Here is a 26,958-nt window from a genome sequence, read left to right on the forward strand (position 1 = left end):
AACATTTTTCTCCACAGAAGTAGCTTCCATATTTTTTGAAACCTTTTTTGGAAACATGCCTATTTACCTCACAAAACTAAAACTCAATAGTTTTACTGAAAATGTTGCATTTATGGAAACTCAGATTTTGCGTTCTTATTTCTTCTATACAGTAATAACCAACTATTGCATCATAAGTCTGCTTTTTTTTTTTTTTCATGGAAGATGGTTAATCAGTTCCACCAGTGCTACTGCATTCTCAGGTTCATGAGAAACTAACTGGGCCTGGGTTTAGTTCTACTAATACTCGCATTAAATGCCCAAACCTTAAATTTCCAAGATCTGCCCTGTAACTTCCACAAATTTATTCAAATGAGGATCTATCTCCATTTCTTATTTCAATATGGAAATGCTTTGTTTATGTAGCTGATTGGATGAGTGAAACAGGTTTCAGTCAAAAAGTATTGGTTTATCAAAACAAATATTTCATAATAACCGTGTGCTAATAAACTTGAAAATAAATACTACTATTTTTAGGAAGTTTGCAGGAGGAGAGAGACAAAAAGACAAAATTGTTCTAAACCATAGCTGCCTTTCTGAGACAGGGATTTATTAGCCCAGTTTCCTGATCTGATCTGATCTGACTGTCTGAGGTCACATGGTACTTTTTGAAGACAGCAGTTCATGCAAAATATCCATATTCCTTATGCAAATTATTTGGAACCTTGGTACCAGTTTAGTTGCTAAGCGCACAAGCCAGTAGAACCAAGCGTTGTGGAGAGTGAGGTTCTTTCCACTGTCTTGGAACTATTTTGTAGCAATTCATATGAAAGTTGAAGCAATTAATAGACCTGGGGAAATAATTTTTAAATTATCTTTTCCCTTCCTTTTGCCCATAAAACAATTTGAAAACTCTACAGTACATTCAATCTTTGCCTCATTAGGGGAGCTGAAATAATTAGTTTGCTTTCATAAAAGCCCAGAGCAATGAAACATTGCCATTCTAAACAACAAAACCAAGAGTGAAATGTCACAGCCAGTGTTTTAGGCTTTGTACAGGTAAAACAGAGATTTATCCTAAGTGAAGGCCTGAAATATCTGTAGTAACTTAGCATCTAAATTCAATATTCAAACTGAACCACTGCTTTATTTCTAAAGAGCTTTGTTTATTCTGTTTTAGTGTTCCTAAAGCAGTTATGAAGTTTAATCTGCATACAATTTTTTTTTATTATTATTATCTTCATAGTCCAATTTTTAGAATTCAGGTTTTACCTCCCCATGTTTTGGAAGAAACAGAAATCAACAAATCGATTTTTCTTTCCCTTTTCTTAGCTCGGAAGACCTAGCCGTTTGCAGAAGCCTAGGATGAAACAAGGAAGTGACGGGTCAGAGTGCTCCCAAGCTGATTCTAAATGTGCCCCCAGCTCTTTCAGCTTGGTTGGAAATTGAACATGGGATGCAGTAGTGAAGGGATCCACTGTCCTGTTTTCAGCTCCGCCTCTTTGAGAACAGCAGTAAGATGTCACTAGCTCTCTGATTATATTAGTAGTCAATTTGCATGTGAAGTAAATTACTGTACATAAGGACGTGGCATACAATATGCCATCAAGGCCTGAATTTTCAAAAATACCCATTAACCATGGTCTAGATCCTCACAAATGCCCACTGAGATTAATTTAGCTGGTCTTATATGCTGGATAAGGGCCTTTATCTGCTTCAGTTTTTGAAAAGTCATTTGAGGCAACAAGAACCTGAATTGAAGAAATGTGGCAGCTCTCGTTTGCTATTATAGGAGCTGTTGCTTGTTCAGCATTTTTCAGAATTAGGTCAGGAACTGTCTGAGCTTGAGCAATCAAAATTAAGTGAGTTTCTTATCAATATTTGAACCTTTAACCAATTATACTGTTCCTTATCTGTTAAATGATGAGTTGGATTTCTGTTATGAGTTATCTGGGTAATATTTATAGAAAAACAAAAAAAAAGAGAGCCCAAGCAGAAAATTATATTGATGTGCAAAGTATGGGTCTATTATCTTTCTCATGGAAGGCATTATCTAATGCCTTCCTGACACGTGGTGCATATCCACTACTACCAGTACATGTGTAATTAATGCATAAGGAAACGTGCAATCCAGTCAAGCTGGGAGCTGTTTACTGGTTTTTCTCCTGGTAATCAACACTGCCATCAGTGGTACATGTGGGAGGAAAAAAACAAAAATCCAACCAAAAAAAAAGGTGATGTGTCACACCTGGAGGTCCTTCTTATTTTTTTTATATCACACAGATATAAACAAGTAATTCAACTTTCCTGTGCCTCAGCTGCTCCCTTATTTGTTAGAACTGAGAATGCTTCCTTGCTTCTCAAGGGTATTGAAATTTAGGTTTTTAATGTTCAAGTCACTTGAATCTTAAGATGAAAATTGCTATAGAAATAGCTACTAAGTTCTAGGCAATACAATCTAAGTATAATACACTGTATATAGGGCAGGAGCAGATGAATGCACTTAATATTTTGTGCTGTCCTCAGTCATCATTTTCTTGTATTGCTATTTCTTCCATCCTAGGTAGTTTCAAACAAGGGGAAGAAACCCAGTAACTCATTTAGTTTTATTAATCAGATATGAAGTCACTGCTAATAATAACTAGAGCTTCTTGTGGTATTGTTTGAAAGCACATGAATGTTAAACGTGCAGTGCTGGACAAATTTGCCTGTAAAAATGCTCTCCCGACACCATGTTCTGTGACACAAGGTATTCTTCATTTCCACTTCTAATGTAACACACCTACTCACTTAGATGGAAGCCGATTGTGCTTTAAATTGCTATGTGTTCCAACGTGCTTTCAAGCCCTCCGAAAACTATCTCTCTGCTTATATGAGCAGCCTTTAATGTACTTTGGAGGCTACTTAGGGGAAAGGAGCAACAGAAGTGCAAGAGAAAAACTCATGGCGTTCTTCTATGATCAAATTAAGCCCACCCAACCACTGTTAGTACTAGTGATCATGTAGCCACGTGGAAAATTGTTAAACAGCTGACGACTAGCCCTGTCTATGCAAGAAGTCTTCAGCTGTCTCAGCCTGCAGTTAAATGGACTTCTGCCTGTTGTAGAACTGTTCTTTTGATGTCTCTAAGGTTGCTGTATTAAGATAGCGGGATCTAAGACACGCCCCCATCACAAATTCAGACTCCAAGTTATCCTGCTGTGCTTCAATTCAGCACAGTAATTCTAAACTGCTGAGATGAACACACTTTCAATTTTCAGTTTGAGTATGTCTTCATAGGTGTAATGCTGTGATACAGAAGGGGCTGATACAGTGTAACACCTTCAATGTCCTGGAAAATGGGACAGTGTGCACCTGTAGGAAATTTCCAGCAATACCAAGGGGGAGTGTGTGTGTGTGTGTATTCCTCCAACAAGCTGGAGGAATCAACCAACACAAACTTAATAAAATTTTACTACGGCAAATGCAAAGTCCACTCATTAGTAGGACCTGGAATCCCAGTGAACAGCAAATTGAAGATGAGTCAGCAGTGTGCCCTCGTAGTGATGAAGGCTGTGTATTGCGCTGTATGAGGAAGAGGGAAATGCCTTATTCCTTCTGTTTGGCACTCACACTGTCTTCATTTTGGGAGCCCCTTAGTACAGGAGAGAGATTGAAAAATGTCTCGGTGGGGGGGCCATTGGGATGATTTGGGTATGGAAGCACCTGATGTAAAGCTAGCTTTGTCCAGCCTGGAGAGGAGAAGGCTAAGGAGGAATTTAGTTGCAGTCTTCCACTAAGTAAAGGAGTGTTACAGAGAAGATGGAGCCAGATTCTTCTCAGAGGTGCAGAAGGAAGAAACAATGGATATAAGTTGCAGCAAGGGAAATTCCAAAGGTACATAAGAAAAAAATTCCTCACAGTGGGGAATGGTTGAGTCCTGGAGCAGGTTGCCCAGAGGACTGGAAGCACTGTCCTTGGAGATTTTCAGCATTCAGCTGGACAAAGCCCTGAACCACTTGATCCAACTTTTAGGTTGGCTCTCCTTTGAACAGGGGGTCAGACTGACTAGGTAAGCTTCAAAGTCATTCCAACTTAATTTTTTCTGTGATTCTATGAATATAGGGCAGCTGAGTCTATCCCCGAGGATGAGGTGACAGAGACCTGGTGAGTTTCTGCAGGTTCTACTCCCTAGGCAGGTTATGGAAATAAGATTACTGGCATGCATTTTATTGTTTATATGATCCGTACAGACTATTTCTAACATGTGAGGGTGGTAACACAGGCACCAATTTACAGGCCCACTGGCACAAGCAGAGGTTATTTCTTTACCTTTTCTCTTCTGTCCACGTGTCTCATGATCTGCTTAATTTCACTTTAAACCTGCTTTTTTTCTTGCGAGAGAAGCAGAGAGGGGACAGACAAGTGCTAAATAAAAAAGACTTGGAATGGATAAACAGACAATGCTCAAGTGAAAGTACCACAAAGTGGCCTACAGTCTTCCTCTGAGTTTTTCAAGTGTGGAGTTGATTAAATGGAACTTCTTTTCTATAGATGTCACCTGCCAGTTAAATGCTGTCTGAGTTCTGTTGTGTAAAGAGTTTTAATTTTATTTATTAATTTTATTTTTAATCCAAATATGCTTTTGCCTAGGTTACTACAGCATTGCTTCGAGGATATGTAGTTTACGGAGAAAGAAGTCAATTTTCTCTGCCCAGCAGACAGCAGTCCCCAGCGACCTACAGCGTGGTCATTCTCATGGTAGGTAACCAGCACTGAACAATATTCTGTCTACGCTTCATTTCAGGGTTAGAAACTAAAGAATCAAGAATTGTTGAAGTATGTAATAGCTAAGACGTATAACTGAGATAGAACAATAATGTACTGTATAACTGAAGCATGAACTGTCAAAGGGAATTGAAGACATGGTGCTCCCACTATCAGTTTTGTTGACCACAAGAAGTTTTAAATAGAGTTCTGTAAAAATGGTGTAAAATTCTCCGAATGCTCTTCATCATTTGAGTTGCAGCTATTCAGACCTAAGAAAGATGTCAAGCTCTGTATTGCAAAATTATAAAGCTTTTTTTTGCAAATAAGAAATGCACTTTGCCTGGAAAATTATCATACTGCCAAGGAAAAATATCATGATTTCATGAAGTGTTCAAGCTTCTTCAGAACTTGAAATTGTATAACTTTTGTATTTTTTTTCCCTTGTCTTTAGGGACATAGAGCTTTGGAATTTTTTGTTTGACTGGTTTGATTTCTATTTCTTCTCATAACTCCATGAACTTACTCATTTAGGTCTCATTCATGTTAATAGTAAGGCCAGAAATTACAGCCCTGAATATAACGTGTAAAACATGGCTCTTTAATCTGCACGTAATGTCATCAACTGTCCAAAGATAGTTTTTGATTAAAAAGAAAAGAAAGAAAAAGTGATTTGGAAGCTGAATGGCAATAGTTGTAGTAGAGCTTGTGATAAACACAGTTACTCCATGTTTGTGTAATTTTTGATCCCCCAGTGTCTGGACCTCAATACCTTTCTCTCTAGTGTGGTACTAAGTTATTGTACCCCACTATGGAGGTTTATCACTGCCTGTTCTGCATTTATGTTGATAAAAGCTGTATTTATTGTCATTAGATTCTCCCTTCCTTCCTTCCTCCATCCCCTCCTATCTCTGTTTTTAAGTGTTACAAATTTGAAAGTACTTGTAGCACAAATGGAGAAGCCCTCAAAAGAACAAGAAGGAAAAATTTAAAACCTAATTCTTTAGTTCTTGGTAAAGAGAGGGAAGAAAACTATAAAAGTCTTAGGTGAAGAAAGTGGTGGGTTTTTTTCTAAAAGCAATCGACTTTATAATGGACTATGGTGTTGTAGCGGAGCATTTTGTTTCTCTTGGCTAATAATGAGACCTAGAAGTTGATATAGCTTTCTGTTCATGACATAAAAGTAATGTACTGCTTCTGTGATCTGCATGATTGATGACCAGCACATCTGATTGTGTAGATGTTGGGGGTGAAGAAGGCTGGAAAATATTGAATGTGAGGAAATGAGAAAAGGCAACTGCAATGCTGTTACTAGACCACTGAGAAGCCAGTATAGCCAAACAGTAGTAGTTCTTCAAATGTTGAATATTTTTGGTTTTAACAGTTTGAAGTATGCATCACTCCAGAATGAGGAGCATTTGTACTTACAGTTTTGGTTTCATATTATTCTTTCAAAAGTGAATCTACTGCTGCAAAATTTGCTTTGGAAAGCAAAGCACTTCAGTAGTCAGGAAAATTGTTGCTCCTTTCCTTTACCTTGACTATAAAATGTTATCCAGTTTGATTCTGCTCCAGCTCATTTCACAGAGGCCCTCTGTCATCTGCTTTGGAGGTTATTGTGCACAACTATGACATTTTAGTCTGATCTCCTGCAGCTTTTTATATGTACTACAATGAGGGACAAATGGTTTGGAAGAGACTGGGTTTTTGAAAGTTAAAAATAGGTTAAATAACTGAACTGGCTCTCTGAAGCTAGCCAACTTGTAGAGAGTACATAAATGGATTAACAGGATTAAATCATCTTGAAGAGTAATTTTGACATTCCCATTTGTTTTCAGTTTGGAAGAGCAGCAGGTTTATCCTGCCAGTAACAGAATAACAGGTGGGTTTCTGAAGAATTGTAAGACTTCAAAATGATAAGAGGTTGCAGCACTATAGTGATTTCAGACAATCCTGGCGTATGCTCATGTCCATATGAAAGAAAACTCCTGTTGAAGTGAAAGATGGATTTGCTTGTGGAGACACTTGTCTGGATATTTTGGTAGCAAACACAACGTAACTAATTATGACTATCTCGGAATAAGCCTTTTTGGAAAAGCATTTATGGAGCACCAAGCACAATACCAGCACTCCTGTTCTTAGCCTGATTAATGAATACCCTTAATGGAATGTAGGGGCTTTTTTAGTTAAACACATGACTGTTTAGATTTTCTTAGTGTATCAGAAATGTCAAAGGACACTGACATACTTTTTTTACACAAAATATTCTTTAAAGACATCCTATTAAAAAAAAAGTGCTTTTAGTTTTTGTTTTATAATCCATTGCCTGTGAAAGAAACTTGTGTTTAGTTTAATATTCATATTAAATACAAAGTGAAGGAAGGCCTAAGTCTACACGCCTTTTACATTTAAGTCTTTATACAGGTATAAGCCTGTCTTACCCCAGTCTGTCCGTGTAAATAAAAGTTCATCGGATTATGCACTATGGCTTTCCATATTTAGTTTGACTACCAAAGTGAATGGAAACATTTCAGCTGACATGGTGGACTGTAGATCAGCGCTTTAAATCTATCACTTTTTTTTTAACTGACATCAGACATCACTGATGTGATGTCGTAGAATAGCTCTGACCACGAACAGTAACAGCAATTTAGTCCATATTAGATTTTCTACAGGCTGAAACAACTACAGCTATCTTTAATCAAACTACTCACTTTTTAAAAAACACACTGTGATAGGGCCTTTGAGCCATGGATCTTTCCATGACTGCAGATGTTAAATTTCCATGGTGTGGTATCTATAGGATACACAGGTACTTATGTCTTACGTAGTATGTTACTTTTGTGTACTTTGAAATGGATGGATCCTACTCTTCCCAGGGAGCAGGCTGTCAAGGACCCTGAAGGTGATCTTGCAAATGGAGTGTGCCTGCACTCCACTTGCTCTTTTATGGGGATGTATGGTCTTAGGTTTTTCATAATCTAAGGTTGACCAATTTGATTTTATAGCAAAACACGGAGGGTGATGGACAGGTGTGTCCTTTCACGTCATGGATTGTTCAGTTTCAGACCCAGTTTAAGGGTCTTTCACTTCTGTACTGTGCCAGATACTCAGTCGTTCTCAACCACATCCTTTTGCAACAGATTACTACCCTTTCCTCCCCCAGTGCTCATTTAAACCAGATGGTTACACAGATCTGATTTAGACCACACGAACTGTTGAATGAGCTCAACTGATGAAGTTGAAAACTCCAAAGTGAGACAGGACCTTCAGTAACTGTTTGTTTAAAAGGTTTCCTAATGTGAGACTGCACTCCTAAAACCACAAGCTCTTTTGGAAAATCAATTAAACTTGTGCTTCTAAATCACGGAGCTGTTGAAAGTGCCAGCATAGTGCATGTTTCTGTTCCCCTAGTATAGTGGAAGCAGCCCATGAAGTGTTACATAAACACGGTGGGGACAAGAACATCAGCAGAACTTAGTTGCCTGATTTTTCAACTGGGGTTAGTATTCAGCACCTTCTGTTGCATTGATCGCTGGAAGGCTTTCATCTGGCTCTTGGATGCGAACACCTCCTGAGTAATGATGACTTGTGAAAATCCGGTGTGGTCCTTAAAATATATGAAAAACAGTTGCAGGGAGCTCAGACAGAAGTCTTAGAATCACAGATCCAAAAGGACCGAGTTGATGAATTCCTTATTCACATTGTATCTTCGGGAACAGATTCATATTCTGAATTTCTGCTTTCTGAAAAACATGTTCCCATTTTGGTCCTTTACCAAAATACCAGTAGTCGTCCTTTCTGAGTAATGCAGCTCAACATCACTTCAGGGAATTGCACTGTCATAACATGATGCCTCTTTGTGAGGTGATATCACAAATAGCGACTAGGACGCACCTCTGTTTCATTGCATTCAGGCACATGTGGCTGAGGAAGAGGAACTGCAAAGGAGGCTTGAATATTTTTTTTTTTGTTCCTTGACAGCATTCATGTTGTATTTGTTTAAACTACAATGTAAAACAAAAATGTTCAGCATATGCTATTATTTGAATGTCTTTCAGCTTTGTTCATAATTATCAAATAAGATGCTAGACCAGGAGGACATATTCTCAGCTCATTAAATCTGTCAGTGTTGATACAAGTGACTGCTGTAATAGCTACCACCATTTGACAATATGTCCCAGAATGTAGTGATGATTTTTATAGAGAAAAAAGGTAGGATTGGGCAAATCAAGTTCTGGTATAAATAGAAGTAATTTGTTTTGTTTCAAAGATCACAACGGTTTAAACTCACAACAGGGTAGTTATTGACCCAAATATTTTATCTTCTGCAACTAACTCAATGATACAGTACAGAAGACCATGCAGTAATTGCAATGTTTTGCTGCTAACTGACCAGATATAATGGAGGGACCCTTTGGAGAGCAGGTGTGCTTGGAATTATGAAGCACTACTTTGTAAAGTAGCTTGTCTGATCACAACTGCCTTTAAGATTATTCTGTCCATGCTCTGTCAGCTTACTGTCCTTGCCAGATTTTTATATTCCATTTGCCAGCTTCTACCTCATTCTTGTTCACTTAAGCCAAGCCATGTCTTAAAACAACATCACACAACAGCTGCTGTCAAAAGTCTTGTCAAAAATGCTAATTTTACCTTCCTTGGTTTTGCCTAGGTTTAATGAATGGTTAGAAAGGAAGACCTCTTTTGTGACCCTTTGGTGTCCGTGCCTTCCTCTCTACATTCCATTAACACCCCACAAACTGTTTGCACTAATATAACAGAAGTGATTCTCCTGCAGAACATGGAACTTTTACTCTCCCATTTCCCAGCGCAACTTTAAGTATGTTGTAAGTTGTCAGCTACTTATCCATGCCAACCTGGAAAATTTGATTTTCTTGATTATGGCTGTGCTTACCAGAACAACAAAATTGGTGCATCTCCATCAATCACCCCTTCCAGTTTTCTTTTGTTTTGGTTTAGGTTTTCAACACAATTTTCCATGCCTCCTCTAACCAGCTGCAAGCAGGCACCCACTCCATCTCTATTGAGGGACAAAGGGGTGAACCTAAAAAAAAAACATAAATAAGTACATAAATAAAAAGTATGATTGTATAACTAAATCCTGTAAGTTAGTGGTGTTTCTGACTTACCTCACAGCTACAAATCAGCAGTTCCCGTGTATATTTCTAGAATGTATCTCTAGTTTCTCTGTGCTCTCATCAATTTTCTTTTCCAAACCAGGCTCTTTAACAGATTCCTGGCTCATATCTGAGAAGGCAAGTCTTCTGGAGCCAACTAGATATTTCCTAGTCAATAATAATTCTGTCATTCTTTTAAAGTACCTTGTCTCTTCCTCATTTCTTCTTTATTGTCTCCTAACTGCCTCCTTTTGCTTTCACTCTGCATATTTAGGCAGAATATTACAAAAATCGATGAATTGAGATATTAATAAGAATTCATTAAGATAATACGCACCACACCTTATTTGCCACAACCCATATTTCCTAATTGATTAGAATCTAACTTGTAATCTTATGGGTTGTTTGCTTTCAAAACCCTGTTATTAAAACCTTGTCTCTGTCATCCTGAGAGCTGCTGTAGGCACACTCGCCATCAGCCGTTATATCCTTTAGAATTCCACCAGGCCTCTAACCCATAGTCTGCTGAGGACCATCTGCTCTTTTCATGTGCCTTTCTACTGATACCAAAATAATTTCCATCTGACTGCCCTGTGCTTTGCACAAATAAAAACCTTTTGGGCTGCTGCTTCTAAAGTAGATTTACCTTCAATCACCATTTATTAAATCTCTGTCCATTAAAAACCATAGCTTGCAGAAGCTGTGTGCATTAAGCCTGATTATAGAGTCAGTAGAGAAGAGGGAGGGGGACACCAGTTTGTAGCAGTGTATTGCCTTGTTTTTCTGCTTGTCTAGCTGGCTGGTAACACTTGTGACAGGGTGCATATCAGCACAGGAGTCCTTTGGTTTTGTTTTATGAATCTGTCTCTCTTTTTATTTAAGCTGTAACTTAATGATTGTTGGCTTCAGGAAAAAACTGCTCAGACTACATGTCTAAAATCGGAGTTTTCTTTGGTGCTGGGGTACTAGGTCCCTTATGGAGGGTAAGGGCCAGGGGATTAAGAAAGGAAGAGGAGGAAAGTTCACAGGTTCCTTACGGAGGATGAGTGGCTCCTTCAAACGCACTTCATTTAAGGGCTCAGCATCTGGATCACAAAAGGTAAGCCTGCAATTACCCAAATAGTACAATCTGAGGGAAACAGCTGGAGTCACTGTTTCCCCCTTTTCTTTCTTTTTTTTTTTTTTTTAAAATAGCTGGTACCATTATAAACGAGAACAATTCTCTTTCCCTCTGTGCTCTTTTAAGTGTCAGAGGTATCAGTCATGTTCATTGCACTGGTTCTGGCAATGAATCTTATTCCTATTATGGGAGTTCTTTCACAAGCACAGTCTTAAGGTTCTTTGCGTTAAATATCACTGAAGAGGGCTAGCCTGTAATTATTCCTTTCCATAGTCAAAATCATATTTTGATGACTATTGATACTTAGTGTTCATGCCAAATTTAGATGCAATCAATGAGAAGACTGATAGGATGTGTAAAGGATTTTGATGTGATTCACTGAACATCTACAGCAGATAGATTCTATGAGAAATACAGTTTGTGGTTAGATGATGTGCTGTGCAGTATATGAATGAAAAAGACAAGGGGGGAGGAAGAAGACATGAGGTGATTGCTTTATAATGTATAAAGTCACTGTTGTTGTCATAAGCTTGCACATTGTAGATGACTATTAAGAATGTGTTTCTTAGTTTTCAGCTGTGAAGAGAATTTAAATACATCTTTTGTCCATGGACTGATAGATTCATTTGGAACAAATATAGACTAAATTCAGCTCAGGATTATTTAGATTCCAGCTCAACTGGCCTTTTTCAAACTGACCCCATTCAAATAATGAGAAATAGTTTTTGTCTTCTCTTCCAACTCCTCCAACCCTCTTCTAATTTCTGCTGATCGTTACAATGTTAGAGTCAGATTCTAATTAAAGGGGTGAAAGGAAGTCTGAAGGAACATAACTGAGAGAAAAATGTCTGGCAGCATCTTAGAGGAAATTAGTCATTGACACACAGGCAACTAAGTATGTATTAAAATGTTTTCTTCTTAAAAAAGATTGTTGTATATGATGTGAAATATTGGTCACGGCCATCTGTGAACGCAAGAAAGAATATGTCTAGGTTTGGGGGACTTCTTCAGCAGAGATTGATGGTCATGGGCCATCACCACGTGAATTGCAAGCACTATTTAGGGATAAAGTCATTTACAGCCGTGGTTTTTTTATGTACTAACTGGGGACCCTGGCCCTTTTCTCTGCTAAAGAGATTGTCAGGTTGCACGTAATGCCCATATTACGGGCCCTATTACAGACATTGAGTGCTGGGGGCAGGAAGAGTACTTCAGCTGTAATGTCTTTGTCACCAGGGCCAAGCCTAAACACTTAGAAGAAAAACGGAAGGCTCTAAAGCGTTTGCAGTGGGTTCAATTTTTTTGTCCTCTGATAGATATAAAGCAAAGTGGCATATTGAAATATCAGCCAATACTTAGCAACAGTGTCACTTTCTGTAACTTTTCCCTTTACTTGCACGTTGCTTCTTAGGTGCCTCGTGGCTGTGTCCAAATAGTGTGAAAAACCAGGCTGTCCTCCAAGACACTTCTGTTTCATGAACAACTGTATATTGCTTGCTTTGTCAACCAAATGACTTTTCAAAGATAAGCAGTAGCTTCATAGGCTGATAGTATTAACTTTATTTATTGAATAATACAGAGAAACAATGATAAAGGAAATTAGAGAGGTATTTCCCCTTTAAAATGTTGGTTTATATATCTAGGCTTACTTAAACGTGACAAATCGGAATAGTAAATCCATAATGTGCACATAGTGACCCAGGTGTAGTCAGCTTTTTTTTTTTTTTAATGTCCCCAAGCCTGTCTTGATACTGCAAAGCATACAGAATTTTACTTCCTGAATGGAATAAAGTCAGAGTAGAATACTCAGATAAAAACTGTTTAATCTTGTCCCACTAATACCATAGGAAAGACTAGTCAAGTGAAGGTAGAAGGAACACAGTACACATTTTGTTTTTCTTAACAAGGTTCGACTTCTGATTGTAAAAATATGTTGTCTTTTAAAAGCTGTAAATTCCCTTCATGGCTTGCTTCTTTTAGTTTTCCTAATTCTTTTGGTTTTTATTTGCTTTAGTGTTCATTTTGGAAACAAAAACTTTACCTTCCATGAGAAAAATGTTATTTTTAGAGTTCATTAAAAAAATAGATTTTTAGGCTTATGTAGTAAGCTGGAGTGTTACTTCTGCTGAAAAATTATATTGGTTGGCTCTTTGAGGTTTGATAGCGTGCTGTCTACATACAGGCAATGGAAGTGATCATCTCTGGGAGTCAGGACATCTCGACCAGGAAATCTTGGCACTCTTGTGCTTGAGAATGTTTTGTATTGAATGGAAACTTTTGCTAATGATACAGCTGAAAACAGGGATTGAAACTAGTCTTGAATGTGTGTGTTTTGTAGGGGTGTAGTGCTTTGGGATACATCTGGAAAAACTAGGCTGGAAATGGTTAAAGCCATGCGATGTAGCTAAGCATAGAGATTTATAATGAAAATTTCACCTACCACTCTAATAATTTTTCCATTTTACCACTCTCATGAACCTTTTTTCTGAGGAATGTGTAACAGTGTGTGGTCCTGGTCCATGATTTTGACTCCCAATTTTTACTGCAGTAGTGCTGAATAGCAAGAGTAATTAAAAGGGCCAAGTATCTCTACTCAGCTCTCTACTCTGCTTAGCTTTCCCATGTATTCCCCTGACTTTGACAGCAGTGCTCTAGAGGAAGATGACATTTTACTTCTTGAGCAGTTTTACAAAAGCACCTGTTGCTACCTGCTCTGCAATTAAAGGCATTATTCTCTGCCTCAACAGAGAATGCTGTAAATGAAATGTGAGCACCCACAGTGTTTAAGAAAAGGAGTATGCTTGTGTGTGTGCACACTTACATCTGTGTTTTGGTTTCATTTTTGTAAACATCTCAGTTTATTAAAGACGGAAGCATCTTATCTGGATGTACATCACTGGTCTGTCATTCCCACTAATAGGAATTACTTCAAATGACTTCTGTAGTACTAACCAGTGCTGTCATCTCTGCTTACGATCTCCATTGACTTGATCTAAATGTCTTTAAGATGTACTCACTATGACTCATTTTCTGTTCCTCTGAAGAGAAAACCATTTTATTGAAACAGCTTTTCTCTACATGTTATTTCTGTTTGCCTATAACTTTTCCATGCTTGTAAATTCTCTGCGATTATCTGTATAAGGATATACTCAGATGCTCAGATTGAAGCTTTTATAGAGACACTAATATATTTTTAATTGCTTTATTGCTTACATCACTGTCTTCTTCCTGGCTATCAAATGTGGTGCTATCAAATAACAGTAATGTAAAAAAAAAAAATTTAGAATATTAAAAAAATATTTTGAAGAATATTTTATCTAAATACATCAGACAACTTCGAAAATCTCAAGAGCACTACTATAGAAAGTATAATGGATCTTTTAAAAATTTTTTTAAGGTAGTACAGTGTTACCCATTGATTCATTAGAAAAGCTTTCATGGATTACAAAGGTGGAAAGATTATTAGGCTTTCAGATTAAAGAAAATAACTTGTCCTGTGTTTTGTAAATGACTAGACAAACCAGAGAAAAGACAGGAAAGGATGAATACCTTCTCTTAGATCAGAGAGAATTTATCTTTTAGACAGAAAAATGATTTTGTCTCCCCTTTAAGTCACTGTTTTGATCTGTCTTACCGTTTGCTAATGAAGCTTGAAAATTAATGCAAAATCCCTTGAAGTTAGTTGCAGTTGTTAATCTTACATTTTATGCTTTGTGTGCTTGCTTATGGTAATATTAAACTTTGAACAGGAAAAAAAAGATTAACGGGATGGATTTACTTTCTGCTCCTAAACTATTTGTCAAGAAGCTGTGATTTCCTCCAAATTACCATACCTTTTGATGGTTTATAAAAGATTAGCTCACAGGTTTATTTGGAACAGTTGTCTGCAACTGGTTAATATTACAGTTATGATTAGATAGATCACTTGGTAACAGTGAAATCATGTTCATACACATTCCTTTTGAGAGTTTCAAATATCTTTTTTTTTTTTTTCCCCAAAATTTCTGCTGTGATTAAGAAATTCTCATTGTGCAAAAATTTGGCCATTGTCTCAGTGGCTCAAGACATAACAGTGCTGTGTTTGTTCCAGTTTGGGGAGTCAGCTGAGTGATGGAAGTGAAAAAATAACTTATGTATAATAATTTATTTCTGTCTAAGTACAGCAGAGCAGGTTCTGTATCTTCCTTAATGCTCAAAAAATATCAGGGCAATACTCCAACTGTCATCACAGGTAGACTTTCATGGCCCTAAAGAAAAATAAGAGGCAGACTTGTGTCTGGAGAATAGGCCAATAGGCTATCAGTTGCCCATTTTCAAACAAAAACTGTACTTGGCAGCGTGTGATCTCTGGTACAGACTCCCAAACTTAGAGACAGTAGCACAGGCTGTACTCTTCTGTTTAATGAAAGAAGTGAATGTCAAATTAGAATAATCCATGACTATCACCGAAGAATCAGTACTGTAGCTGCGTTCTTAACAGATACTGAAAAATGTTATAGTTGAGTATATAAATTTGTCCAATTTTGACAAATCTTTTCTGCTTGTGTATGCTGTTTTACAAAGAGCACCAGCTCTTTTACTGAACTGCCTTGCTGAATCAACAGTGAATCAGTTTAGTGGTGATTTGGTATCTTAATGTCCTTCAACAAACTGGATAAGAGCATTGTGAAAAGCAGTCTGTAATAGAGTATGTGCTAGACAGTACCAGCTGATCTGAATAGGAATTGGAAATAAATCCTTTAACCCCCTAAGCAGGATGCACAATTGGCCAAGTGAATTATAAGGCTTTTGTTTTGCTGTGACACACCATCCAAAGAAAGAATATCAGTATAGTAGAGGATTTATCCAATTCGAAATGTGGAACTAAATGGTTCTCCTTGGCACATCCATGACATTTTTCTTGACATCCTGTAAGTTTCTTCTCAAGACAGACATTGTAAGGTATAGCTTTTAGGAATCTCTTTGTTGTCAGGAATTGTTCATAAGGAGTTGAGCCTATATTCTGCAGGTATGACTCACCCAGCATCAGCTAGGCATGCAGCATTGCACTAAACCCCTTCTCTGCAAGTCGATACGCTGCAGACACCCAACAGGAGCAGATGGTGTGTGCATACAGCGAGTAATATGTGTTCTGTAGCATGAAGGACAGGTTACCACAAAGGCATGGAAGCTTACTGTTCAAGATAGGGTGTAAGCATGGAATCAGAGACAAGACTTCTTGCACTGTATAGCTGTTAAAGCCTCATGTACCTCTAACCAAAATGCTGCCTATGTACAACTGTTATGTCATGATGGCTTCCAGCAATGAGAATGTCATGAGTTTTGTGGGAGCTTTTTGACATTCTTAGTGTGTTTGAGCCCAAATGTTTGGCAAACTTTTAAAACTGATGATAGCTGTTATTTATAAGGAACATGCATATATCTTACAGAACATCTGCGTGTCTGGGCAAATACTGCGTAAACCCCACAATTTACAGCAAGTGCAGACTGTCCAGCAGGATCAATACATGTATTATGAGTTGCAAGTGTCACAGTAGGCTGGGCCTGGTGTCCAGCACATAACAATCATGTACATATATAACACCTTTCATCCCGTTTATACATTTGAACAGCATACAAATAATGCATACAGAGGTGCTACTCTGAAATGCAGCATCTTAATAACCTATTACAGGAGCCTAGGGCCGGAAGGAGAGAGGAGAGAGGGGTTTTGTCTACATAAAATTGCTGAGCCAGTGCAAGTTTGCAGCTTGTAGTTGCAGGGGTAATAGGAAGCGTTTCTGGACTCTCTTGGGCTAGCCATATCAGTGAAAGCATGGATTTAGTACCAAGATTCTATAGTGTTAGAAAAAGATGAAGCTAACAAAGGGAACAGCAGGAGAACTGTCCTTTTTCATATTGCACGTGAGCAGAGCCTTCAGTTTTAAGGGATGATATATTTGAAATGTTCCCTAATGCTTGACTTGGGCCTGTGGTAATAATGAAACCACAAGTGGCACTGCAGTGGACATGGAGAGAACAAAATCCTTCCCCAGAACTCATGTCATATACTGAATGCCAGAATCACCTTGTGAATTATGGAATAATGTTTTTTACTTTTCAGCAATTTAATGCTATTCTGTCCAGCTGTTCGTATTCACTCTTGGCAACTGTAGGATTCTCATGCATCTATGTCTTCCGTAACTGGGCTTCACTGCCTGTTTCCCAACACAAATTACTCCTAGTCTCATTCACAAAAACTTGCCATAGATGCTTGGTTCATGCTGCACCTCTTGCCAGTTCTTGCTTACCAGCATCTCTCCTCTGAAGGTCTGCAAACAAGCCTTATGCAGTTCTGAGAAGGGAAAAATCACAGCAGAAAGCCTTGAGTAATTTTCACTTCGAATGTAGTTTTACAGAAGCAATCTGACAAGGGTGGCTACCTGTTAAAAACTGAAGCAAATGCTCATGGATACTGCAAAGCTCTCTCTGACTCTCGAACATAGAGAGCAACAAGTAGTTGTGCAAGAGTGCTTCTGAAGCAGATGAGGATTTTACAGTAGCAGGAGACATACAGAATGTGACGCTAAGTGGTACCATGCTCCAAATGGTTGCCCCTTTGTTTCACCTAGAAAACACAAGTGTGGATAAACAAAGGAAAAACAATTTTGCTGGAAAGCAGTATTAGTTCATGTCTTGCATAGTGATAGCAGGTTAGTTGATCTTGCAATGAAGGATATAGATTGGGGTACTTAATGCTCTCCACTCCTAAGTTTGAAGAATCAATCATTGCCTTAATGAATACAACTTTTCTGGTGCTTTTTAATTTCAGACTCTGCATTTGTAGAATCTACCACAAGTGACGAAGATTCTTTTAATTTAGTCAGTCCTTAAAAATGAGGTGAAAAACATATATGGCAGAGTAAAGGAAGAGTCAGAAAGCATTGAGAAAGAGCCATTTCATAGGCAATGTGGTGGATGGGATCAGCAGTTTGACATCACAGTTTTGTTACTAGCTGTGCCATCCACCCTACTTTGTGAATTTGGGCAACTCACTTTCCCTCCGTTTCCCTTTCTGTTACGTGTCGTGTCCACTTCGCATAAATATTTTTCTGTTCTATGTAGGCCCCAATCTCTAGTGCAACTTCCTTTCTTTTTTTCAGAAAACTGATTTAGTGTTCCCCAATCATATATCCCCACTTCAAGCCTCCAATTAACTAATCTATGATGTAGGACTTGCTCATGCAAACCCTCCTCGGGATTGCCAAACATCAATTTTCTCTTGGTGTAGATGCCTGAAAAAAAGATACTCACTTTGAAAAATGGAAAATAAGCAAAGCCTTGGCTATCCAAAGGACTGGAAATGGAGAGTCAAAATCCATGAGAGGCAGACAAGCAGTGAAAGGTAAAATCGTCAAACATCAGCAAAAGAGCAAGAAGAAGCAAGCCATTCATTCCTAGAATGCAGCTTGCAAAACAGCAAACTTCCATGTGTTGAGAAGGTGCAAGGGTACATTTTATTCATGTTTCATAGCTTTCTCAAGTTTTCAGGAAAATTGAGTAAATACTGTCCAAAATTCTAAACAGATTTGAATTACCCAAGAAGAGATGAACTGATGTTTTTCAAAGTCATTTGCTAATACATAAAATAAAGAGAAATGTAATTGAGGATCGTTAAAGTACATTCATGATGTATATAGCTCAAGGATTCACTGCAACAGCCTTCCACAGCTGGGTGGCCGAGGTGTATAAAGGCTGAATGGAAGGATTTTACATAGATTCATATTTATTAGAAAACTGGCTGTCTGACTCCTAATTAACTGTAAAAATGGTTGATTGTTCTCATATATTATCCCTTATGATTTCAGAGCTAGCTGGGGGGGGGGGGGGGAGCAGGGGAGGAAAGAAACAAGAAAAAAATAACACAAACCCTGTTAATTTAAATAAAGTAAGCAATGAGATAAACTGCTTAAAGGCTTACCTTTGGATTCCAGTTTTACCTCCTAATATGTACATTATCATTTGTGTTGTGAGGACCTCTGTCTGCCCTGTGCTTTTGCCAGTTGTTAGCAGCCAAATTATTGACATGAAGCAGCAGAAGTGTCATTGTAAGGTTGGCCATCTATCTGGTTTGGAGATGGGACAAGTCCTGTAGACAGGCATTAGCAGAATGGAATGGGAAAGCCAGTTTGTCCTGCGAAGCGGCATGAAGAGGAGAGTGAAATAGCAGAATTTTAAGGTACTTATTTGGGAGGAGAGGAGAGGAAAAGGCATCAAAACCAATGTTATATAAATAACAGCTGGTTCATCAGCAGATGAAGATGAAGGTGGAGAGGATTAAAGACAGGTAGCAGAAACTGTGAAAGGCAGTTGTACGTGCCAGATTGTCAAAGAGCGAGGCGGGTTCAGGCAGTGCGGTGGAGGGAGCAGCTGACCAGCTGAAGCAGATCAGGTTTCCCAGACAGAACGCGGGCAGACTGAGAAAAGGGACTCACTGAAGGACTTCTGCGAATCTGGGGACAGTGAAAGAGCAGTGGCTGCTGAGAAGATATTGTGCACATTACAAGGAAGAGTGGGAGAAGAGTGAATCATACAACCCTAAACTAAAGAGCTTCTTCCTAACCATTTAGGCTGTGCTATAGAACTAATACACATGTAATCTGTAAGATCAATCTAAAGTCCAAATGAGTAAAAACCAAAGGTACTCCAATCAATAATTGCAACATAATTAGAGAAGAATCTTGCATTTAACAAAACGAGGAGAATGCAGGTATAGAGAATGTGGATTTTCTGTAACTATGACAACTGATTTCCCTAATGTAGCTGGTACAGTCTCATCCAAAACTCAAGAAACAGATTAGAAGCTTATTTTTAATGGTAATCTCATAATCTTTAATGGGTAATGCTGGCCTCTTTCTGCCAGTAATTTTACTTTTTCAGAACAGTGTGATACTTTTTGTGATGTTATTGGCATTCCACCAACATGTGATCCGACAGGCATTTCTCTAGAGTCTGCAGATGCAGTTGTCTATGAAGTGTATCCACCAGTAAAAGCAATTGCTCCTCTAAAAACCTGGCTCACCTAACAGGGTTTTTATACTTCATTAGAAACTACTATACTCACAGTGTTGATTCTGTTTTGTTAAAATTCTGTTACAATCCTAAACATTCCTCATTAAGGCTCCATCAGCTAGATCATATTAGATGGTTTTAACTGCATTCATTCCCTGCTACTGAAGATAGGAAATTACATGGCCTTGAACTTTCCACAAGAGAACATTCAGTATCACTAAGAGAATATCCTTTTTCTTTTGATGTAAATAGCAAGCTATAAAAGCAATCTTCTACAGTCACAATAAAAATTAACTAATCAACTGATTACAGTGACAGTGTCTCTTCTAAACATAAGTGCCTTAGATTTGAAGGTTGAAGTTGAATGTACACCATGTAGACATCATCTCCTTCTTTCTTCAACCCCTTCATCTCCTTCTTTCTTCAACATGAAGATGTGTTGTAAAACAGTATCAGCTTGTATGATGTTGTCTTGCAAATGGCATGAAAAGGCAGCCTTGTTCTATAAAGATTAATCTCTAATAATAGCACAGCAAAAGATGTAACAGCTGGTATGGATTAATATTCCTTAATATCTACTTTCATGTGATTAATAGCTGAATGGCTTAAGCCTCTACCAGTGGAAAGCAAACAGTGGTTACTAAGCTCTACCAAATGTACTGTTTGTAATTCTTTTAACAGAATAGACATTTAAATGTTTTTCCTTTTTTATTTCCAGAGTTCCTAGTTGACTTTAATTTCCTTCCTTCCCAATTTTTCTGTCACAGGTCATGTATTACAAATCTTTTTTCACAAAAAAGGGGAGAAATAAGTTATTCAGGGGTTTATCCTCTCTTGTTTCTGATACACGGTAGCCAAGACTATTCCTAATATAATTCATCAGTAAATCATTAACTTCTATGTTGGTTTATTTATTAATGTGTTTTAAGGAGATTGACAGGTGAAGAGGAATGCATTAGGTTTTTGTTTTGATGTTCACATTAAGTAGTAAACACTTTTGTCCAGTTCTACGTTGTTGGTAGTGATTTTTATATTATATCTTTAGAAAAGCAAAATCTTTGTCAGTTTGGAACCGAAGAGCAAAGGGTAAATTCCAAAGCTTTTTAAAAGATTTAATCAGCATGTGATTAGCTGGATCAGTGCTCATAGCCCAGGGTGTGCTGTTGTGAAATTACATCTTAATCACTTAATAATTTACCTAGGTTTTATTGAAGTTTGAGTCCCCTAAATATTTTTCAATTATGGAGAAGAATTTGCTCATAAAACTGAAGATTGAAAATCCAGGTGGGAATTGGGCGTACTGCTCATGAGCTGACAAGCCTTTTCCATTTAATGTCCTATTAAATTCAGAGGTAAGGTGTGAGAATGTAAGAGCAGCTGTGCTGGGTCAGACCAGAAATCTGTGTTGCCCAGTGCTGTAACAGGACAGTCTAGGGAGTGCTGTAGGAACGGAGGGGAAGATGTAGTTATTCTCCATCAGAGTTTGCTCCTGTGCAGCAATACTTAAGGTAGGGATTGTCTGGACTAGAAGTAATATGGGAGGGGTTTTATATGAAATTATGTTGTTGCCTGTTAGTCTCCACAGCATCCTTCACCAAGGAGTTCTACAGCTTAGCTGCAAGTTGTATGAAAGCATGGAAGCCAGCCGGAGCTCATTAGTTTTGGAAAACAGTCTTTTATGTTTGGGTAGGATTTCTTGAACCTGATACTTAGTATCCCAAGTTGAGAATCTTTTAAGTTTGCTGTTGAATTTTGTACCTGTTTTGGTATTTGGTTCTAATTTCACTTCACAATTTTGTTGAGCCTTTCTTACAAAATCCTTACTCTTCTCATTCCCAGAAGTGTATCAGACATGTTTTTGTTTGTATTTGTCAGGCCTAGGTTTGAACAGAGGGCTTAAAATGTGAAAAGTCAGTCCGTTTCCTAAGTTACTAGCTTTGAGTGTTGAAACACTGACATGACATGACATGCCTTCACCGAACACTAGTAAGTCTGGCTGTTGAGCAGTGTCTTTCATCCTAGACAATCCCAAACTCTTGTGTCAGCCTTCTGTCTTCAGAATAGTTAATTTACCAGAGAAATGCTTCCACCTTCTCAGAAGGATCTTCGCATCAAGTGACACTACTTTTTGTTCTGTTTTAATGGTAGCTCTGCTGTTAACTAGTTGCTGCATGTAGATCTCCTTCTGGTAAATCAAAAGGCTGGGAGAAGGAGGGTCCTTGTAGGACCCAAGGGTGGCCAGGCTCTGTACCACACTAACCTCATCTGAAAGTATTTTTTGGTTTTGGTTTCCCCCCACATGCACACAACCACAGTGATGATCCCCATGGCCCAGAATGCCTTATCTCTGCTTCTCGGCACTTTGTCTTGCCTCTTGTCATCTGCTTGACTACTGAGAGATGTGAGCAGCTGAGGCGGGTTCTGAATGGAGATGTAGCCTTAAGGGTATATGGGTCCTGGTCTGTTTGGGCCTTTGGAAATATGAACTGATGCTGAGAGCCAGCCTGAGGAGCAGAGCCAAGGGGGTGGCTGTCTTCCAGGAGCTTTGGATTAGCGTTGCAGTTGCATATCATAGTCAGGAAATAATGGGAAGGGAAATAACTGGCTTGTTAAAAATGGCTAGTCCAATGCAGTTGTCATTAGTGTCCAACTCCAGTCTATGGCCTAGTTAATTTTAATCATTAGTTGCCTTCCCCATTATAAATCCTATGGTAATAACATTTTGCTGTTGATAAAGTGTTAATAGTTGGAATTAATAAAACCACTAATGCAATCTCTGACCTTTCTGCCATTCAACTACCTGTGTCACTCAGTAGGATTTGTAAATATTTTTTAATTTAAGTTACAATGTTCTGAAGTTATTTTTCCTAGCACTGAGGGAGAGCCATGTTATCTTTATTTTCTGTAACTGAGCATTATTAGGAGGAATGCACAAGGGCACAATTGAGATACTTGAACTTAAGCAGTTAGTGCCATTTCCCATCCTCTCTGGCTTCTAGCTGCTGAGAAGGTTGTCATTAGACACTGTGGGGTGCGAGGCTTGTGGGATGCTAGTCCTGGGAGGATGTCTTTGATACACCATGCATCTGAATTGGTGCCAGGTGCTTCTGTTCAGGCACCTGACTGAGCATTTAGAAAACTGAGCAGTTTCATACTTTATTTGGTAGAAAATAACGTGAAATGGTCCACACTAACCTCTGTTAATCTTATGGGTCTAGTTCATTAGCAAACTATGCTTGAATCAAGAACAAGGGCAAGTCGGTAAATCTGGCTGTCATCTTGATTTTTCGTCTCTGAAAGGAGAACAGAAGCTATGAAATTTTCATGGAATGAAGACTGGGGGGTGTATTTAGCTTGGTGAAATCACTTTGCTTTGATTTTCAAATAATTATGTTGATAAAGTAAAATGTTCTACTAATATTACATTTTCATTAGTTTATACGTGTCAGTATGAAACTTCTCATTACTGCTCTTCAAAGTGTTGAAACAGGTAAGTACTTTTGTTTTCTATGCACAGGCACACAAAACATCAAACACATTTTACTGTTTTGCTAGAATACAAGTTAAATTAGAGCAGATTTGAGTAATTTATTGTGTCACCTGTGTCATCATTGCAGAAATGCTAGACAAAACATGAGTTGAAAAGGACATGAAAACTGGGCTGTAAACCTATTGAATTCCTGTGCACAAAATAATGAAGCTATGTTCAAGTGGCTTTCTGGAACTATATGTAGAGAAACAGATGCAGAGAAATAGATGCAGCGTGAATGAGAGAGACTGTTTACAGTTGAAGCTTTCAGTGATCAGAATTACCTAATCCCAGTGCCAGGAGTACTGACAGGCCCCCGGTTCAGGTGTCCTAATCATTCTAAAGGAGAGGTGATTTCCAGGCTTTCTAGAAAAAAGTTATACAATATTCAAAGCTAATTTCATAGAACTGTTTTGTGGGCTTAACCTTAAGCAGTGTTTAAAATTGCGCATTGTATTTTGGTGTTGGCTATATGCAGCAGGCATGACTTTTTTTCACCAACTGCAGTGCTTTTACATTGCTATTTTAATTTTGCTACGCTGGGATGTGTAGTAGGATTGTTATAGTTTAAATTAAACTATAGTTATTTATACCGTTAATAACCAAAACTATCATTAGAGCATTAATCAAGTAACTGCTATCTGAATGCCCATTATTTCCTTAAGCCTCCATTGGATAAATGGCCCGATGAGCTTGGGAAAACTGTAGGCATACTTTTGTGGAGCTTTTGTAATTACGAGCAAAAACTAGTGACCTTTCCCCTGTGCTGATGAAATCCATTACTCGGTTACACAGGACAGAATTTAGCAGCTCTCCCCCTGCTGTTTGATGAGAACGTGACACAGATTAGTGTGCAGTATATCTCCTAGATGGATGATGATGAGATTGGGAAAAAATGTAGGAGCCATTTGCATTTTCTGAATCGGACTTCATAGCTTTTTGGATTCAACATGTCATGTTGATCTGGTAGGTTTCAGTACCAAGTTATTTCTCCCATAGCATGTCTGCTGCAGAGCACAGAGGGTATGGAGAGGTACCCAGCTTAGTCCTGCTAAGGAAGACTATATTACCCCACAATATGCTGCAGCCATTGCATGCAGATAGATCATCCTGCTTCCGAGGTGAACAAGCCAGTACTTGTGCTCTTAGCATTCAGGGCACTGCCCCTAACCATCCAGTGCTGAGGCTGGGGAACAACTGCAAGCATTCCTGTCTCCCACAGTGACACAGAAATGGTTAAACAGAAGCTTCCCAGCCACCTCTTCCACATTGCTCAAACATGCCCACAATAATTTTGACAACTGTAAATCCCAATTTAGGGGGAAAAGCATGTGTATACAATTAAGCATGGGAACTGTCCAGCTGACTTTGAAGGGTTTATCTGTCAGGCCCATATTTAGATACCCTGCTTGAATAAGTATTGGAGCCCCTGGTTTGTTCCTGCAAATTATCCTGAAAAATGTGTTCATTACAAGGAGAACTCTCCATGGAATCACATTCACCAGTGTATGTGAAGACAGGATTTAGCTGGTAGTACAACCTTTCTTGGTGTTATTTCCAGACTTAGGCAAGGTGGACAACAGTAGATCAGCATAAGAAAGTGCCACCTTCCTAAGGCTTTCCTGGCCTTCATCAAATTCATAATTTAGTCTTCTTTAAACAGTCAGGTGCACTTGAATTAATCAACCACTAGATAGAGCTATGCTATATAGAAAGGACCTCACTATGAAGTCTTACACTAAAATTCGTATTTTCCCTAGTAGTGAGCCAAAATAAGGACCAGTTGTTGCACAAGACAGATGTGACAAGAAGAGTTCTTTCTCCAAGATACAATAAAATCCTCTCCCCCCCTTAATAATACAATGAAGATCATGGATCTTTTTCTGAGTATACCTTATAATAAGACTTCAGTGAATAGTCCAATTTAATTCCCATACATTAATTATTAAATAAGACATATCTTTAAATTACCACAGCAATTAATTTTTAATCAAGCAGACATCATAGAGCTATTTTATCATGATTGTGGACAGGAACACTGAAAGCAAAGGTTGTATTACCTTTTCTTTTTTCATTCCCCGTGCTCTCCCCCCCAACCCCTGCTGCTGAGAAATGCTCACATGTTGATCAAAGGGTCATAAACATGAGAAAAAGGAAATTACCTAGAATATTATCTAATATAACTCTGAACCACCACAAGATTGCTCTATTTAATGATTTCTGTAACTTTTTCCCAACTTATGTAATTTATAGCACTAAACTTACTTTTGACTTTTGAGATGTGTTTATTATAAAAGCTCATTAGCAAAACAACTAATGATGGGTTTAGTCTTTTGTCTGTGTTTAGGGTTTTGTTTGCCAAAGTTGTACTGAGCTGGTACAAAAGCTATACTAAATGCATGAAGCTGCGGAGTACATTATAATTCAGACTGAAAGATGTGGGAAAGTTGTAGGGGAGTTGAAAATGTGTGGATTTGACAACTTCTGCTGGCAGTAAATACTATTATAAGAAAAGGACAAAAGCAACCTCCCTCCAACAAAAAAACACCACACCCGCCAAAATATGTATCGGTGATACCCTGTAGCTGTCAGCCGGTACAGGCATAGCACAGACATGGACTGTACAGATTATTCCATGTTTATTCTGGCAGCGTGCATAAGCCATGAACAGAAAGAAATACATCTGGGTATTTCTTAGTGATATGTTCAGTTCTTGGCTGTCATTGAAACAGTTCCAAAGTGCAGGACTTGGGGCCAGTTCAGTGGCTATATGTCTTGCAGCAATGAGGCCATAATAATGAAACGATTTTCTAAAAAATTCCTACATTTAGTTTTTCTATTTTCACTTTTTCATTTTCTGTGGCTGCATTAAACAAAGAGTCCTTAATACATACTTTATCAGACCCAAGCAAAATTTTTAATAGCCAATATTATGAGTATGTATTTGATTCCATTTTGTTCTCAATTCTTGCCAATAAAATGGCACTCAGCCTGCTGGTTGAGTGGATTTGTGATTCTTTCCAAGGATCAGCCGTGGATTAGTGAAGTACAGCTGGTATGTTTCTCATGCCAAGTGGTTTTGGCACATTTTTTTTCATTTTTAATGTCCTCGAAATAAATCCTGCCTCTTTTTCTCCCCCTTTTCTGGGGATTTGTTCTTGTTCAGTAGCAAACTTGTAGCAAACAAATCTTTCACCAAACTGTGTGTTAATGAGGCCAAGCAAACAGGCATTGCTCGAGTGACTCTTTACCAAAAAGGGAATTTAAAGAAATGTTCTTAGTTTAGTTTAACAAGTAAAAATTTGTTGCTGTTTAAGGAGTCTAACTCAGTAGTGAGTGAAGCTAGGTTTTTAAGCTCTCAGTCTAAAATGCCAATGATCTTTCCATGAGGATAG

At 38.2% G+C, this 26,958-nt stretch overlaps 1 protein-coding gene across 1 annotated transcript in view; it reads left to right on the plus strand.

Annotated features, from left to right (window-relative positions):
* Positions 1–3,442: 3,442 nt before the first annotated feature.
* TRPM1 (transient receptor potential cation channel subfamily M member 1) overlaps positions 3,443–26,958 on the plus strand; it is a 96,565-nt gene continuing 73,049 nt past the window's right edge. Inside the window, exons 1-2 of the mRNA XM_087744334.1 lie at positions 3,443–3,535; positions 4,612–4,719. Of these exons, the coding sequence (XP_087600460.1) occupies positions 3,443–3,535; positions 4,612–4,719 (201 nt within the window). The remainder of the gene's footprint in view (positions 3,536–4,611; positions 4,720–26,958) is intronic.

This window comes from Nipponia nippon, unplaced genomic scaffold, assembly GCF_047370975.1.
Source record: "Nipponia nippon isolate SJK-2023a ecotype South Korea unplaced genomic scaffold, ASM4737097v1 scaffold_9, whole genome shotgun sequence".
Taxonomy (NCBI): domain Eukaryota; kingdom Metazoa; phylum Chordata; class Aves; order Pelecaniformes; family Threskiornithidae; genus Nipponia; species Nipponia nippon.